The following is a 19,755-nucleotide window of genomic DNA, read 5'->3' as shown; positions in this document are numbered from 1 at the left end:
AAAAAGTTACCTTAAAGGTCAACATTCAGAAAACTAATGGCATCTGGTCCCATCACTTCATGAGAAATAGATGGGGAAACTGGAAACAGTGTCAGACTTTATTTTTGGGGGGGCTCCAAAATCACTGCGGATGGTGATTGCAGCCCTATGAAATTAAAAGACGCTTACTACTTGGAAGGAAAGTTATGAGCAAACTAGATGGCATATTCAAAAGCAGAGACATTACTTTGCCACCCAGGTCTATCTAGTCAAGGCTATGGTTTTCCATTAGTCATGTATGGATGTGAGAGGTGGACTGTGAAGAAAGCTGAGTGCCGAAGAATTGATGCTTTTGAACTGTGGTGTTGGAGAAGACTCTTGAGAGTCCCTTGGACTGCAAGGAGATCCAACCAGTCCGTTCTAAAGGAGATCAGCCCTGTGTGTTCTTTGGAAGAAATGATGCTAAAGCTGAAACTCCAGAACTTTGGCCACCTGATGCAGAGAGTTAACTCATTGGAAAAGACTCTGATGCTGGGAGGGATTGGGGGCAGGAGAAGAAGGGGACAACAGAGGATGAGATGGCTGGATGGCATCACTGACTCGATGGACGTGAGTCTGAGTGAACTCCAGGTTTTGGTGATGGACAGGGAGGCCTCACATGTTGCGATTCATGGGGTCGCAAAGAGTGGGACACACCTGAGCGACTGATCTGAACTGAATGGTTGGGAAAACAATCAAAAGAAGAATAACTTTTTTTTGACAGATGACAATGATTTGAAATTCACATTTCAGTGTCCATAAGTAAAGTTTTATTTGAACATAGCCAGACGTTTATCTATGTATTATTTGTGGCTGTTTTTATGCTACAGTGACAGAGTTGAGTAGTTATGACACAGATGGTATGCCTGCAAACCCCAAAATATTTGCTCTCTGGCCCTTTATAGAGAAAAAAATAATGGACAACCCCTGTTCTAGAGTCATCAAATTTTACAGTGATGTAGTTCGATGATTTTGTGGTTTAATGATTGAATACTTAGGTGAATGAGCTGCCCATGATCCTTGAGCTATGTTGCCATTTATTCAATCATGTAGCACACATTTATTGAATATCTACCATAATGAAGGAAATTCTTTATCCTTCAACTTACAATTAAGAAATACAGCTACAAAATCTAAAAAGTCAGTCTAACATTTTCTTTCCTCTTCTTCTTCCATTCTTACCCCTCAAGTCCTTCACCCACCTCTCTACTACCTTCTCTCCTTTTCTTCATCCACCCCTGCCCCCTGCCACTCCCAGCTAGTTTTGAAGAAATTGGGAAGAAAACCAAGTTCAAATAGCATTTATCTCAGACTTTTAAACTTTTAAAGTGAGATAAATGTAATTTTGAATTATGATAGTTTCTCCTTAAAATATATTGAGTTTAATTTTAAATGTTTGATATTTTTTAATGATCAAATGATAATAATATTCATGCATGACTATTTGATATTGTTAAGCAGTACATGCATCATGGATGGATAGTTGTAAACTTTGTTTTGTTTCCAATTGACAATTTATACACTGCTCTTTAACCTATTATTAGGTAATTCTTAAAGTGTCATAAACACTGAACATTACTTGTATCATGAAAAATAACTATTCTAAAAAGGATACATTTGGGCTTTCCTGGGGACTCATTGATAAAGAATCCTCCTGTCAGTGCAGGAGACGTGGGTATGATCCCTGATTGGGATAGATATCACATGCTGTGGAGCAATTTAACCTGTGCACCACAACTATTGAACCTGTGCTCTAGAACTCAGGAGCCACAACTGCTGAACCCAATTGCTGCAACTACTGAAGCCTGAGCATTCTAGAGCCCATGCTCCACAACAAAAAAAGCCACTGCAAGGAAAAATCTGCATACGAAAACTAGAGATTAACCCCCACTCACTGCAACTAAAGACTGTGCAGCAAATAAATAAAAAGGATACAATCATATTTAATAATCACTAAAACATTATATAATAAGAGTATTTTTAATCTAATTAATTAGTTTATTTTTTCACTGTGGTGGGTCTCCATTGCTGCGTTGGCTTTTCTCTGGTTGCAGTGAGCAGGGGATATTCTCTGGTTGTGGTTCACAAGCTTCTCATTGAAGTGGCTTTTCTCATGTAGAGCTTGGTCTCTAGGGCAAGTGGGTTTCAGTAGTTGTGGCACGGTGACTTCTAGAGCAGGGGCTCAGTACTTGTGGCTCTCAGGCTCTAGAGCACAGGCTCAGTAGTTGTGGTGCATGGGCTTAGATGCTTCACGGCTGTGGTATCTTTCCAGATCAGGGACTGAACCTGTGTCTCCTACATTGGCAGGGGGATTCTTTACCACTGAGCCACCAGGGAAGCCCAATAGGATTATTTTTTAGTAAAATGTAATTTTTATCTTAAAGGAAAAATGTAATTGGAATAGGTTTGCTTGCTTGAGTCTTAGTCTCATCATGTGGAGGTTCTGTCTACTAGGTTGATGGTTTTAGTGTTGATAATATTTTCGTAAGTAATAACTGAATGTCTACACATAGTAAAATATTGTGCCTATGCAACTATCAAAGATTAATATTTATATTAATTAGTGGACAAATAGTGTTGATAAAAATGAGAGCATACATTATTATGCTTGGATGCCACAAAATCTTTGACTTTTAGGCTCTGCCAGAATTTCTTCTCTTTTATGTAAAATAAACATGACTCTCCAGTGTTTTAACCTGTCTGCCTCTTCAAACAGACTGGCAGATTGTTATTTCCAGTATACTGCATTTGTATAGTATTTGTGTACATTGGTCATGTCTATTATTTTCAATAATATATGGTTTATTTCTGTGTGTGTCTTTTGAGGGGTGGGGTTATAAATAAAATCAGATGCTAGATTTGTTGAAGAAATAAGTATAATCCCAGTTAAGCTTTTTAAAATCCAGTTAATAACTGCAGCATTATCATTTTATTCCATAAAAATCACAGAATTTTAGAGTTAAAAGGGACCTTAGAGCATCTAGTTCAACCCTCTAATTTTCTAATCAAATTTTAAAGAATTAATCATCTTGTTTTCTCTTGTTGCCCTCCTTCATTTTTTGACTTCTTAAAAGATTTAATTTTTATTTGAAGTATAACTGCTTTACAGAATTATGTTGATTTCTGCCAAACATCAACCTGAATCAGCCATAGGTATACATATGTCCCCTCTCTCGCCTTCTCCATTTTTAAGTAATTTTTTTGCTATAAACTCTTTTCTCCAGCGTTTTAATAGTAGAAAGTGAAAGTGAAGTTGCTCCGTCGTGTCCGACTCTTTGAGACCCCATGGACTGTAGCCCACCAGGCTCCTCTGTCCATGGGATTTTCCAAATAATAGTACTGGAGTGGATTGCCATTTCCTTCTCCAGGGGATCGTCTCGATTCAAGGATCGAACCCAGGTCTCCCACACTGTAGACAGACGTTTAACCATCTGAGCCACCAGGGAAGTCCTTTTAATAGTAGAGGTAATCCCTAACGGACAGATACATTGTGTTTCAGAATTGTTTTTAAGTCTGTTGTTTGGAAATCAGAGCATTTTTTTTTGTAGAAATTATATTTTAAATAGTGATGGGACTAGCCCTCAAAAGGAATTAACACATTATGTGACTGTTGTTTTTGCTTTTGCAGTGAATGATGTTTTAAATGATTTTCTCTGGGAATCAGGAAAGAGATGACATTGTAGAGGAGCATGTCAAGGTCTTTTTATCTGTTATTTCTTAGGTAGGGTAGTGAATACATATTGTATTCATTATTTTCTGAGCTTTTTATATGCCTGAAATAGTTCATAATTTTACAATGCTATCTTAGTATGAAGTTCTTTGTGAATATGGACATTTAAAAAGTATTTACATTGAATCCTGATGCATAAGGGAAATATGGACTGATTAGAGAAGGATAGATAGCCAGAAAATTTGAAGGGATTTTATGGATACTTTCAGGGGCTTACTTAAATTTTACAGTAAATTTTCTTTATTTTGACTAATGTCACTTTAGAACGTATGTTTTTGTTGTTAATTTGAGTGTATCAGCAACATGTATCTTTTACTTATTGACAATATAGAGGCAGTGTTTTGAGAGAGAATAAAGAAGATAGATAGTCATCATGAGATAACGGGGCGGATTTTGAAAGGCAAAGAAGATTAAATTGTATATGCATGTGTAAACATGTGCAATATCTTACTTGATTTATAGTTACTTGAACTGGGGGGTTATGAAAAATAGGACAGTGAGGGAGTAAAGCTTGTTTGAGGTCTTAGCATGGTGAAAAGCTGTAAGGAGAACAATTGACATAAGCACCAGAAAGGCATCATTGACAATAGAAGTCTTGTACAGATTTGAGGGTACATCGCATGTTGTAGGAGCTTGGGCTTGGCAAGACAGTGCAAATAGCTATTAGTATTTTTGAAATTTTTATAATTTAGGGAATGTGTATATATTTACAAGTATGTGCTCAGCTGTGTCCGACTCTTTGCGACCCCCTGGACTGTAGCCTGCCAGGCTGCTCTGTCTGTGGATTTTCCAGGCAAGAATACTGGAGTGGGTAGCCATGCCCTCCTCCAGGGGATCTTCCTGACCCAGGGGTTGAACCTTTTCTTTTGCATCTCCTGCATTAGCAGGCAGATTCTTTACCACTGCACCACCTGGGAACCCCCTATTTACAAGTATACATAAACAGAAACTGCTCCCACTGGTTACATTCTAGAAAGCAACTGAGTTAATTTTCTCAGTAATTTGATTAGCTTTTGTGTGTGTGTATGGAGGTGGTTGTTTTTTTGGTTGTTTTTGCTCTTTTGCAGTGTACAGCATTGACTTTTATATGAAAACATTAATCATTTCTACAACTCATTTGTAGCTTAGGGAAAGCCCATGTATTACCTGCTTTTTGGGAGATTCTTAACCTAAGATGCAAAGTTTTCTTCACTAAATTGATGGTGCATTTTAGAAGGTTGTATGTCCATTTTGGGCTTCCCTGGTGGCTCAGACAGTAAAGTGTCTGCCTGCAATGCAGGGGACCCGGGTTTGATTCCTGGGTCGGGAAGATCCTCTGGAGAAGGAAATGGCAATCCACTCCAGCACTCTTGCCTGGAAAATCCCATGGATGGAGGAGCCTGATAGGCTACAGTCCATGGGGTCGCAAAGAGTTGGACACATCTGAGCGACTTCACTTTCTTTTCACTTTCACTTTCATGTCCATTTTAGAGATGTTTATTTTTTTTCTGCTTTCTTTCAACTTCACTTTTGGAATATTATCAACACAACAGATTGGCCCAAGAGTCTATCACCTGGTTATAAACCTTGACAAAACTGATCTTATGACCATTATCTAAATTTAGCATTCAGAATTAAGACTAAAGAAGGAGCACATAAGAAAGTTCAGTAAAGGGAAGAGTGTTTGATAAGAGCAGAGAAACCATTTAAGAAAGAAATGGGGTTGAAGACTTCAGAGGCTTTCAGAAACAAAGAGAAACCTAGGGAGAAAGAGGGTAAATGGAAAGTACAATTTGATACTTTCAATGGGTAAAATAATTTATATCTGGACCACATATTTTTTGCCATTTTAGATATGTGTTAGAAGCATCTTTTTCATATTGGCTATGGTTTTAGTTTATGCATGTTTATGAACAGTACTCCCCATGGACAGAGGAGCCTGGTAGGCTACAGTCCTTGGGGTTATAAAGATTTTGACATGACTAAGCGACTAAGTACAGCACAACACCTGGACTGTAAAAGAAATATTTGAATATTAACTGTCCACTCTGAAATTTCTGACCTCTTTTTTTATTCTCTTCTGCAGATCTCAGAGTTATTAAGACATACTACATGGCAGAGACTAGGAAAAGACTATTCAAGAGAGTTATTAGATGCTACAAGGGTAAGATGAAGCAGACATTTCTTCTGCATACAGCTAGGAAAAATGTGTAACCCTTTGAGCATTTTCTAATTTATATTACATATTTTTCAAATAATTTTCCTTTTCATTTTTTTTTTCTAAATACTGGCAAGATGAATAACAAGATATATTTCTGCTACTGGAAATGGAAAAAGAAATCTTGATATTTTTCTACCCCTGGAGAGATATATTTGAATCTTTCGAGATCAGTGCCAACAGGAGTAACACTTTTAGAAAACTTTTATAAATGTAATGGCAGCTTGTTGATGCTTAAATTTATCATGGTAATTTGTATGTGATGTATGGAATGCTGTATATTTTTTAAGTGAGTAAAGTTTCTTTTTACCTTAGAAGATGTTCACATAGCAGAATATCAAGGGACTCTAAGCTTATTAGAGTCCGTGGGATACCTAATGCTTAGTTTACATGTTAATGAAGGTTGATTTTCATTGCTAATGTAAGTGAAAGACACCTTTAAAAATTCTCAGTGCTTTAAAATGAGACAAATAAATCTCTTAAGATAGAAAGACAAGAAAATTAGAAGACAGTCTAGCTCCTGAGTAGTACTTCCTTTATTTTTCTTTCTGTTTAACAGTTATTTCCCATTAAGGTACAAGCCATTGTTCTAGTTTATGCAGAAGCTGTAGATATGAATTAGGTTTTCCATTATTAAAGTTTTAAGAGAGAATGTGCTCCATCTTCTCATTGTTTATGATACCACTGTTTATTTTTATTTTATAAATATATAAAATATTTTGCTTTGTTGATGACCTCATTATCTTGTGAGTTATTTACCAGATCCCTTGATATAGCTTATTAGTCTTTTAAAGGGAAAAAAATGTCATAAAATGACATTGTCACAGTAAATATTCCTTTTTGATGTTTTTCCTTTAAAAATGCTTTACGATTGTTGATCCAAAAATTAATGACCCATTTATGGCAATTACTTTTTGGGTCTCAACTGATGAGAACAAGAAGGTACTTTTGATTTCTGTAATTCCACTTTCATAGCTTGGCCCTGAGCTGATACTCTTAGGATTCAGTATTGATACACAATTGTGATTGTAAAGAACTATGCCCTTGTTCACTAATTATTATTATGGTTACTGAAGAAGCATTATTATATCCATGTACTTTATTAAGTATTTTCTTGAGGAAACACTTTCAAATTAGCAAGCCTAAAATTTTAAAAAGCTTAATCTTTACTATCTTTTCAACTATTATATATTTTCCAAGTGATTAAAATTTTTTTTAAACTGATCAGTAATCTAGGGCTTTTTAAAAAATTATAAAAGGTAAGATGTTCAGATATCTTCTAGACTAGTTGAAAAATTTGTAGATAGCTTTGTTTTATAAACTAATTCAACAAGCCCATCTGCAAGACATGGTGGTATGGGCCATAGGAGATACAAGAATATGAGAGAATGTCCCAAATCTTAAGAAATTTACCATGTAGGAGTAAAAACAAAAGATTTATACAAATTACTGTAACATAAGATAGACTGTGATGTAGTTAAAGACACTTTGTTTCTATATATATATATATATATGCAAGTCAGAATAATAAGAATGAGTTATATAAAATCAACTATATTGAATTATAAAGCAAACATGTTATACACATGGAAAGCAAGTGGGATATAGTTAATTAACTGTATTATATACTTGCCAGTGATGAGAGTTAAGGATTACACAGTACTTAGTAGCAAATGACAATAAGAAAGCTTGTATAAATCAAACAGAAGTACATTACAAGTTAAATCTTTTAAATATTAATTTCAAAAACTATTTAGAGAAAGTAACTTCTGTATGAGTAATTTGTTATATCTCAATATTCTTTGTGTAAGTGTATCTGTAAGCTTATTATGAAGGTATTTTACTTAGCTATGCTAGGCTCAAAGCTATGCCTCTGAATTTGTTGGGGGAACATTCATCAGATTAGACTGCCTAAGTCAAATTTTTAAAGATGTGAGATTCTTTAATGGCTAATGGATGGCTTGGTATTATCTTCAACTAGGCTGTCCAGACATGGCCACTGATAGAAAAGAGGACATGTTGGCATGGTCATGCAGGAGGAGGACTCCACACAGACCCGAAAGAAGGGGTAAGAGACAATAACAAGTACCTGAAAATTCTTATAGCTGATTGGAAGATAGCTATAATTATATAAAAATATATATATAATTATTATATTCCAGAATATTTTGATTGACTCATGTAACTGCAGATTTTCTAATACAAAACCATATGGTTATGTAGATGAGTTTTTCTCAGGCTTAAGACAAAAAAATGTCATGATTGACTAAAAAATAAAAAGCTTAGTTACCAACCTAAACATTTTAGTTCTTTATTTTAAGTAGTATTTGTTGAGGTTATTTGTTATTATCATCTATCCTTATAAGATAAATTATGTTTAGTTCTTACAAGTTGTGTGTGTGTGTATGTATATGTTAATGATAACATTTTCCCTTCTATATTCTTGGTTTAGAAAGATTCTAGAATGTCCCCTAGCTTCAAGGTAAATACTCCATTTACAGGATCCATTTATTTAATTATCCATATTCTTTATCATTATCATTATACAGACAAAATTAAACAGTAGGGTCACTGAAATCAAAAGATTGAAAGTGCACTACACTTTTTTGTGAGTGGAACTGTCACTGGAAAACTCTTATACAGTTCTCCATCTGACCTTCTTTCTCTAAGTTTGCCTTTATTTTCTTCCTCTTAACTTCACCCAACCAGTATATACATGGTATCTCTAAGTAGAAATGATATTTTCAAGGTTAGTGGCAAGTGAACAAATTTTATGTAAAAGCGCTCTCTAAATTTCAGACAGGTAAATAAATTTTAGTATTTTATTGGTGGGAGGTGATTGGTAAGAAAACCTTTCCAGTGCTTTTCTCCCTGTTTCTTTAATCCCCCATGTAGCTTCTCTCACAGAATTTAAAACACATCACATTCATGTTTCTTTCCCATTTTTACATATTAACATTTGTCCTGATTGTCTTTTTTTAATATGAATTTATTTAATTGGAGGCTAATTACTTTACAGTATTGTATTGGTTTTGCCATATATCAACATGAATCTGCCACAGGTGTACCCCATCCTGAACCCCTCTCCCACCTCCCTCCCCATATCGTCCCTCTGGGTCATCCCAGTGCACCAGCCCCGAGCATCCTGTATCATGCATCGAACCTGGACTGGTGATTCGTTTCACATATGATATTATACATGTTTCAATGCCATTTAGAATTTTAAAAAAGAATATAAATACTGAAATTTGTTCAACATATATTATTGATATATGGATATGGCATGACACCATATTGTTTGCATCAGTCTGTCAGCTTTCAGGATGGTCAGCAAGGCCTCTTAAAGATCGTTTATAAGTAATGCTCTAAACGTACCAAAAATATGTTGAATAATGCAGGAAAAGCAGTCATGTCTCTTAAACTCAAGCAATGTAGACTTCAAGATAATCTTTATTCTCCAATAAAATAAAAGCAAAGCAAAACTCATTGTAAATCTTTATATTTGGTCTCTTTTTCCTTTGTTCCCTGCCATCTTTGTGTTACTTTAGCCTCATTAGCCAGAAGTAATGAGAGAACAATAAAGCATGAAGGCACACCAGAAAAGAGGCAGTGTTGTTGTTGTTGTTGATCAGTCACTAGGTTGTGTCTGACTCTGCAACCCCATAGACTACAGCTCGCCAGGCTCCCCTGTCCTTCACTATCTCCCAGAGTTTGTTCAAACTCATGTCGAAAGAGGTGGCATGGAGTTTTACTTAACATCCTGAGCTGTGGAGACTGACTGCCTAGATTTGAATCTTGGCTCCATCACTTCCTACTGGAAAGACTTTGAGCAAGTTACTTAAACTCTGTATGTATCAGTTTCTTCATCTTTAAAATGGGGATGATAAGCACAGCAAAGGGAATTTGAATGATTCATACCATTCAAAGCTCTTGAATAGTGCCTGTCACAGGAAATGTTCAGTAAATATTACCTGCTGTTACTACAATGTGAGATTATTATAAGTCCTATACTCTACTATTACCCATTCATTTTAGATGTATGTATTATTGAATACCTGCCTTGTGCATAACTATCTTAAGTAACTGGAGATACAATAATGAAGAAGACATAGTCCCTGCTATTGAGAAACTCAACAGTTTATTTTTTAATTTATTATGTATTTATTTTTGTCTCTGCTGGGTCTTCATTGTGGTACATGGGCTCTTCATTGCTGCTTGCTGGCTTTCTCTGGTTCCAACAAGGAGTGGCTACTCTCTAGTTGTGGTGTGTAGGCTTCTCGTTGCAATGGCTTCTCTTGTTGCGGAGCATGGGCTGTAGGGTGTGAGGGCTTCAGTAGTTGTTGCACATGGGCTCAGCTATGCCATAGCTTGTGGAACCAGGGATTGAACCTGTATCCCCTGCATTGGCAGATGGATTCTTAATCACTGGACCACCAGGGAAGTCCCCAGAAACTTAACAGTTAAGATGGCAGAATATCTAAAGTACCATATAGAAATTTTATCACTCTACAAATTACAGATTTTACCTTATAACCAACTGAAATTTTTATCACTTTACTTTCTGTGCATTTGTACTTGTATGTTCCAAACTTTTAATAAGCATTAATAATTCTTCTCAGAAGGCATTTAAATCATTTGTTTACCCATTGTGGCTATAGTAAAGGGGTTGTGAAAAAAAGAGTGCCAGTTTTACTATTTGGAAGCTCCTCTTTTTAAAATAGGTGAATTAAAGAATTGCTTGTTTTATAATAGAATCTTCAAATTTTTAAAGGATTTTTGGGACTTTACATTTAAATTTTTTTATGTCCCTCTTTTAAAGAAGCATCTATTAGTATATTTAGATAATCTTATTAGTATATTTAGATAATTAGTGTATTTAGATAGTATTTAGATTATTAGTATATTTAGATAATCCTATACTAATTTAGGGGCTTCCCTCATAGCTTAGTTGGTAATAATCTGCCTGCAATGCAGGAGACCTGGATTCAATTCCTGAGTCAGGAAGATCCCCTGGAGAAGGAAATGGGAATCCACTCCATTTCCAGTATTCTTGCCTGGAAAATCCCATGGACAGAGGAGCCTGGTAAGCTGCAGTCATGGTCAGACATGTATGACGCTTTGCGGCCCTGTGGACTATAGCCTGCCAGGGTCCTCTGTCCATGGGATTCTCCAGGCAAGAATACTGGAGTGGTTTGCCATTTCTACTCCAGGAAGATAATCCTGTACTAATACATACATCCTCAAGAAAAAGAAATGCAGAAAAGCAAAATAGCTGTCTGAGGAGGCCTTACAAAAAGCTGTGAAAAGAAGAGAAACGAAAAGCAAAGGAGAAAAGGAAAGATATACCCATTTGAATGCAGAGTTCCAAAGAATAGCAAGGAGAGATAAGAAAGTTGTGTTCAGTGATCATTGCAAAGAAATAGAGGAAAACAACAGAATGGGAAAGACTAGAGATATTCTTAAGAAAATTAGAGATACCAAGGGAACATTTCATGCAAAGATGGGCTCAATAAAGGACAGAAATGGTATGGACCTAACAGAAGCTGAAGATACTAAGAAGAGGTGTCAAGAATACAGAGAATAACTGTACAAAAAGATCTTCATGACCCAGATTGCTCCAGCAACCAGGGATTCAACCTGAAGGGGAAGGGATGGTGTCAGCGAATAACAACGCAGCCTCTCAATTTTCTTGGACTGCAAATTTATTTCAAGTTTAAGATTTTCTTTTATACTTTTACAAAAGCATTAGGTCAGAGGTTTGACATTTTCAGTTCCCCTCACCCAGATTTATTATCTCCATAAATCATTGTTGCCCCTCAAACAGACTTTCTGCTTCAGTGATTCTCTCAGAATCAGCTTTACCATCTATTACCTACTTCCTCTTATGTGTCCTATAGTTAACTTGTGATTACATTTTAATTCATGCTACATTCCTCAGTTTATTTCTTATCTTTCTAAATCCTGTTTGCCCCTAACATCCTGAGCTCACTATCTCTTAAAAAGGCTTCTAGCTATTAGTATCTCTTAAATTCCTAACCTCTATAAGCTATAGTAAACTATGCTAACATTACAACATTCTTTAAATCTTTAACTTCTAACTATTTTAATTATTTCTAAGCCCTAAATTCAGTAAACTCCTTTGCCATAAACATTTTCCTCACAAATCGGCTTCAGATAGCAATTACTCCTATGGCCTCAAGCTGCGGCTTATGTGCTCCTCCTGGAACACTCTTTTGTAAAAGTCCTTGAACAAATGTCAATGATTAACTTTATGAATTATTCTCTGAACACAGCTGCAGAAGGCTTTATGCCTTCTCATGCTCCTCTCAAGAACAATAAGCACCTTAATATTCCTTTTCAGTCACCTCAGCCGAGGAGAGGAAGAAACAAGTCAGAATCACAGGGCCTACTCCTTCATCCTGGGTCCATGCCTGCGGGACAGAGAGGGGGTTGGGGCCGTGCCTCCATTTTGTCAGTAATGCCTAACACGGCTCCCAACACCAGATAATCATGATGGTGTGAATACTCACCTAGAGCCAGACATCCGAGAATGTGAAGTCAAGTGGGCCTTAGGAAGCATCACTACAAACAAAGCTAGTGGAGGTGATGGAATTCCAGTTGAGCTATTTCAAATCCTGAAAGATGATGCTGTGAAAGTGCTGCACTCAATATGCCAGCAAATTTGGAAAACTCAGCAGTGGCCATAGGACTGGAAAAAGTCAGTTTTCATTCCAATCCCAAAGAAAGGCAATGCCAAAGAATGCTCAAACTACCGCACAATTGCACTCATCTCACATGCTAGTAAAGTAATACTCAAAAGCTTCCAAGCCAGGCTTCAGCAATATGTAAACTGTGAACTTCCAGATCGTCAAGCTGATTTTAGAAAAGGCAGAGGAACCAGAGATCGAATTGCCAACATCTGCTGGATCATGGAAAAAGCAAGAGAGTTCCAGAAAAACATCTATTTCTGTTTTATTGACTATGCCAAAGCCTTTGACTGTGTGGATCACAATAAAATGGACAATTCTGAAAGAGATGGGAATACCAGACCACCTGACCTGCCTCTTGAGAAATCTGTATGCTGGTCAGAAAGGAACAGTTAGAACTGGACATGGAACAACAGACTGGTTCCAAATAGGAAAAGGAGTATGTCAAGCTGTATATTGTCACCCTGCTTATTTAACTTATATATGCAAAGTACATCATGAGAAACACTGGGCTGGAAGAAGCACAAGCTGGAATCAGGATTGCCAGGAGAAATATCAATAACCTCAGGTATGCGGATGACACCACCCTTATGGCAGAAAGTGAAGAAGAACTAAAGAGCCTCTTGATAAAAGTGAAAGAGGACAGTGAAAAAGTTGGCTTAAAGCTCAACATTCAGAAAACAAAGATCGTGGCATCTGGTCCCATCACTTCATGGCAGATAGATGTGGAAACAGTGGCTGCCTTTATTTTTGGGAGCTCCAAAATCACTGCAGATGGTGATTGCAGTCATGAAATTAAAAGACACTTACTCCTTAGAAGGAAAGTTATGACCAACCTAGACAACATATTAAAAAGCAGAGATATTACTTTGCCAACAAAGTCCATCTAGTCAAGGCTATGGTTTTTCCAGTGGTCATGTATGGATGTGAGAGTTGGACTATAAAGAAAGCTGAGTGCTGAAGAATTGATGCTTTTGAACTGTGGTGTTGGAGAAGACTCTTGTGAGTCCCTTGGACTGCAAGGAGATCCAACCAGTCCATCCTAAAGGAGATTAGACCTGGGTATTCATTGGAAAAACTGATGTTGAAGCTGAAAACGCCAATACTTTGGCCACCTGATGCGAAGAGCTGATTCATTTGAAAAGACCCTGATGCTGGGAAAGATTGAGGGCAGGAGGAGAAGGGGATGACAGAGGTTGAGATGGTTGGATGGCATCACCAACTCAATGGACATGAGTTTGGATGGACTCTGGGAGTTGGTGATGGACAGGGAGGCCTGGCATGCTGCAGTTCATGGGGTCGCAAAGGTCAGACACAACTGAGCAACTAAACTGAACTGAACTGAATAAATACATGAATAATGCAGAACTTAATATAAAGGCTACTTCCCAGATTTTCCTTGACATTTTATCCCCAATAATGTGGGAAAAGTCTTCCAGTTACTTTGTAAATTTTTCCATTTGATATCTGCTCAGCATTTTCTTATCTTCTGACCTAGTTTTTATCAAGCTACTGTTATCCCTACAGTGAAAGCATTATCTTATTTTTAAGTGTAAAGATATCTTCATTGATTGAATACTGTCAGAAGCTAGTAGTATTAAGAGAGAGATGAGCATTTACTAGAGCAACCAGAGGCTTTGATATAAATATTGGTATAATCAAGTGAAATAGCAACTTAGGATATTTAAAAATTGAATATTGGGGAGAGACTGAAATAGTAAGCCCTCAAACTTGTTAAAATGAGTTGACACACAGACCAGTGTACAGGAATACCTAGATGACATGGAGAGGCTGTTTTGCAGCTCTGATAACAGCCATCATCAAGCAGCCTTGTGATTTTTGATTTCTCAAATTGACCTCCTTTGGGGATAGAGTTTTCACTGACTGGCCATTGTGAATATAATTCAACTTCATAGATTTTTTTTTAATTAAAACTATTAAATTGACTTGGGTACAACTCTATCTCATAGAATAAGCCATTTTTTTCCTAAGGCCTTTTCACTGCCAGATAAGTTCTTCATTGCAGCTTCAGACCAACAGAACCTAGAAAGCAAACCTTGAGATGTAGAGGAAGTAACATTAATGCAGAGCTTTTACTGACAATTAATATATCTTCCACCCATAAATTCATTATACTTATATCTCCAATAATGTGGGGAAAGTTTTCCATGTACTTTGTAGTTTTTTCTATTTAATATCTACTCAAGTTTCTTATCTTTTGCCTGACTTTTATCAAGCTACTGTTATCCCTGAGATTATTGAAGTAGTGGTTAAAATTGTTCCTTTAATTGCAGTTAGTTATCTTTAGCTTGGATTGAAAAGAGTTCTTTGGACAGTTTGCTTATCCTTAAAATTGTGGGCATTTCCAAATTCTCTGCTTAATTAGTTTTTAGGGAGAAAACATCCAGCCTATGACTCACATTTATACAAAACAAGAAGCATCCAGAATTTTTTGGTATATTTTTCTTCCTTTCCATAAATTTTACCCTAACTAGTTTCCTTCTAAACAAATGCCCTTGATTCTGTAAGAACATTTCTTGCTATTGAAATTTAGGAATATCTCTAAAACTAGAATTCGTATATATCAGCTGAAGAAAAAGTGATTCTGCTGTCTTTATCAACAGATCATTTTCTCTTTTCTTACTCTTTCATTTTCCTATCAAAGACCAGATTGCTCCACTCCCTTTAAATGAATGGAATTTCGGTAGGAAAAAATGCTCTTGCTTCGGTGCTGTACAACCTTATCTGGTGAGAAATAAGAAGTTACTGACTTGAGAAGCAAAATGTATTCAATTTATCAACATACAGTTATCTTTAATATCTGAAAATTCTTCCAGGTGAGCTACTCCAGGTGTGTTTTAATTTTTTTAATTGTCCTTTTTGTAACCTGTCTATATGGTTGTTAGCTATAGGTATTCACTTACAAGAGCTTCCCTGATAGCTCAGTTGGTAAAGAATCCTCCTGCAATCCAGGAGAGCCCGGTTCAGTTCCTGGGTCAGGAAGATCTGCTGGAGAAGGGATAGTCTACTCACTGGAGTATTCTTGGGCTTCCCTTGTGGCTCAGCTGGTAAACAATCTGCCTGCATTGCAGGAGACCTGGGTTTGATCCTGGGTTGGGAAGATTCCCTAGAGAAGGGAAAGGCTGCCCACTCCAGTATTCTGGCCTGGAGATTTCCATGGACTGTGTAGTCCATGGGGTCGCAAAGAGTTGGACACGACTGAGCGACTTTCACACATGAACATTCACTTACAACACTTTTGACTGTGAGCAACTGTATCTTTCTCTCAGGTCATCCTGCTGAATTAAGCACTGCTGTATATAAGCAGTACAGTTTGTGGCTTTCTAGTTATACCCTATTGGGTCAGGTGCTTCTGATGTTATGTTCATGTTTGTTTTTGGCTTACCATGCTATGATTGCAGTTTCAGCTCCCTCTGTACAAGTAGATATTCCTTTTATTATTTTTCTTATCTGTTCAGCCACATAAAGCTTATTAAACTGTATATTAATACCAAATAAGTAAATATTTATAAATCTGTGCAAAGATGTGATAATAAATCAAGCATTTAGGTATTCAGAATTTTCAGATATTAAAGATAACTATATTGATAAATTGAATACATTTAGGTATTCCTCTTAGAACTTGTCCTCATGTGTTTAAGAACAGTTAATTCATTAGTTAAATAAATATTTATAGACATTGTTTCTATTATGGATTAAGCTTCTTTCTCTGAGACCTGCTGTTTTCTTTTTGTCCAGCTTGTTTTCACTTACTTTCATCTCTTCTTTGACAGCTTTTTGATGTCTCCAAACCTTTTCTTCCAAAAACGCTTTCTAGGGAAAAAAATAGGTACAATTTTGTTGCCATTCAGAGATCTTAGTGAGCCAGTTTGAATTCCTTCTTTAGTTACTCTTGTGGTTTTATTCTGAATCTAATTGTTTCCCTCTATCATGGCTAGCTAATTCCAGTATATAGTTGCTGCTGCAGTCACTTCAGTCGTGTCTGACTCTGTGCTACCCCACAGACGGCAGCCCACCAGGCTCCCCCATCCCTGGGATTCTCCAGGCAAGAATACTGGAGTGGGTTGCCATTTCCTTCTCCAATGCATGAAAATGAAAAGTGAAAGTGAAGTTGCTCAGTTGTGTCTGACTCTTCGCGACCCCATGGACTGCAGCCTACTAGGCTCCTCCATCCATGGGATTTTCCAGGCAAGAGTACTGGAGTGGGTTGCCATTGCCTTCTCCGAGTATATAGTTGAGTGAGACCTTTCTAAAAACTTTTATTCCTCATACTAATATAGTAGTAGTTTTCTAGTTTAATGGGACTTAAAATATCAGGTTTGTGTTTTGAATTTGAGGCTATCTAGCTATGGCAGGAAGGCCATGTTGCATATATTAGCAGGGTAGGAAAGCAGATTGACTGCTACTTTTACAGGCCTTTTTAATATTTCTATAGCTTTCATTTTAGAGAACTTTTGTTGTCTGATATGTAGTTATCATGGTTATGTTTTTTAAATGACTTTTAAATTGTATTTATTGTGAAAACTATAAACAGAAAAGGTAAAGAATTTCATACAATTTCATATTTTCTGTTTATGTGTAAACAAGGCTTAAAGAAAAACTACGTTGATTACTTCAGGAATTTTTACCCTGAGAAAGAATTTTCTTTTCTTAAGAAAATTGGAGTTTTTCCCCCATACTATAATTACTCCTCATATGGTGTGTTTTCAGATAATTCAATTTCTTGTCATTCTTCTTGACCATTTCCTACATTTTTCACCTTTCTTTAATAATGTGATCTTAAAATGGTGTATATGCTGTTTGTGTTGCTCAGTCTGAAAAGAAAAGATTAGTTGATGTGAAGATTATATCTGATTCAGTCTCTAAGCTCTGACTAATCTTTTTTTAGCTTAGATAATTTTTTGTCTTTCAAGATTACCATTGGGTGTCCAGTGTGAATTAACTGTGGTAATTTTGAAAGGTTTGACATTTTCAGGATCTATATTGAGGCCTTCAGTTTTATTTTATTCTTGTGCAGCAGTAGTAAGTTGGTTTAAAATACTTTAAAAATGTGCCTCAGCCTCTGAAATGGCTGTTTGAATTGGCCTGTCCTGAAAAAAAGACATTATTTTCCAAACTTTGTAGTTGATTATATGTACTGCAACTGAAAGGCATGTACTTATAGCCTAATGGACTCATAATGCATGATTACACAACTTTAGAACCCATTTTGTTGAATGAAGTGGTGACATTTAATGCACTATTAAGCCAACTAGGATAATTTTCTTGCTCTTAGCCATAACTTCTCTGTGTCCTTATTGAAGAAATTTTGGGGTGTGTTGTAGAAGGTTTTTGACAGGAAAGAGTATTTCTAAATATATGTGGAAACAAGGCCTTTTTTCCATTATTCCAGCAAGAAAAATACAACAGATGAAACTTGTGAAATGGGAAAGTGGTTGAAATGTCCCAGTTTGTGTTATAAGACATTAAATTATTTTTATTTAGTAATAGTTCAATTCGAAACATGAATTTTGAAATTAAAGCCTTATTCCATTTTTAAAATACCCTACCAGTTATGAAAGCTCATGTGTGATTATATGTGTGTATAAAATAAAGCATTAAGAATTATACTCTCAGCATTTTCTGTCTTTGTAATCCAGTTTATTTAAACCAGCTCAAGAAGGTAGTCTTGTTTTCAATAAATATGGACAGTTTTGTTTCTTTTACTATTTACTCCATAAATGAATAAAAGAGACTAGAAAAATAGTATACTGAACCTTGGATAAAATAACCATAATATAAAAACTGCCCTGTATAATATGTTCTCCTGGGTTTATGTTGACAGTTTCCCTTGATTCTTTGCTGTGCAGATCTACTTGAAATTATCTAACTCTTCCCTCTCAAAATGAATTACATTTTCTTCTTATTGTATGTGATCTACAGAAAACAAGAAAGCAAAAAGAATATAAAAAAATCAATGATTCCATCTACTCAAGCTACTAATGTTAACACTTTAAGGGTATTGCTTTCCAGACCCACTTGTATGCATGTATAAAACTCATACACATACAACATTTTTTCCACTGAAAATACATTTCGTACTCTGATTTTTTCACTTAACATGTTTGTGTGTCACTGTATATATTTCTGAATGGCTATATTTTGCTGTATGCATTCACTGTGACTTATTTACATAATTCCCCATTGTGATCATTTGGTTTAAACCCAATTTTTTCCCTATCAAGGCAGCATGGAAATAAACATCCTTATAGCTAAATTTTCATGTCTTTATTCAATAAATATTCACTGACTGCCTACTGTGTGTCAGCCATTGTATATAGTATTGAGTTACAACACTGAGCAGGAGGAGAAGAGGGTGACAGATGATGAGATGGTTGGGTGGCATCATCGAGTCAATGGACATGAGTTTGAGCAAACTCTGGGAGATAGTGAAGGACAGGGAAGCCTGCTGTGCTGTGGTCCATGGGGTCACAAAAAGTCGGACACAACTGAGCGACTGAACAACAACAACAGTGAGCACAAAACACAAAGTTACTACTCATGTGGAATTTATATTCTAGCAGGAGAGCAGTTAATCAAGTAATCACATTGCTATATATATAGTTTATAACTGAAATGGATTCTCTGAAAGAAAAGGAATACTATTCTGTGAGAGAATAGAGCCAAGGATCCTGACTGGGATTAAGGAAGAAGACCTCCTTGAGGAAGTGCTGCGTGAGCTGGCAGTTTTCACTAGTTGGAAGGAGTTGAGGGTGAGTTGGTATTACAGAGAGAGAGAAAGAGATTATTCTAGACAAAGTGAAAGGTATTGTGCAAATGCCCCATGGCAGGACAGATTATAGTCTATTTGGGGAGCTGAAAGAAAGGTATAATGTGGCATGAACACTGAAATCAGTTGTATAAGATATGACTAAAGAGGTAGCTAGGGGCCAGGCCAAAGCCATGTTATGGACTTTGATCTTAATCCTAAGAGTGATAGGATGCCATTGAAGAGTTTTAAACTGAAAATATTTCTTTGCAGGCTGAACTAATTGGACAAGGAGCAGAGTGGATGGGAGGAGATCAATTAGGAGATTGTTGTA

The 19,755-nt window shown here is 36.3% G+C and overlaps 1 protein-coding gene across 1 annotated transcript in view; it reads left to right on the top strand.

The window, feature by feature from the left end:
- Positions 1-19,755, top strand: part of ABCB7 (ATP binding cassette subfamily B member 7) — a 158,982-nt gene that overhangs the window by 91,147 nt on the left and 48,080 nt on the right. The window contains exons 2-3 of the mRNA XM_004022199.6: positions 5,814-5,891; positions 7,927-8,013. Of these exons, the coding sequence (XP_004022248.1) occupies positions 5,814-5,891; positions 7,927-8,013 (165 nt within the window). The remainder of the gene's footprint in view (positions 1-5,813; positions 5,892-7,926; positions 8,014-19,755) is intronic.

Source organism: Ovis aries, chromosome X (assembly GCF_016772045.2).
Source record: "Ovis aries strain OAR_USU_Benz2616 breed Rambouillet chromosome X, ARS-UI_Ramb_v3.0, whole genome shotgun sequence".
Classification (NCBI taxonomy): domain Eukaryota; kingdom Metazoa; phylum Chordata; class Mammalia; order Artiodactyla; family Bovidae; genus Ovis; species Ovis aries.
Note: the sequence above shows the minus strand (reverse complement) of the source record. Positions and strands in the feature narration are given on the sequence as shown.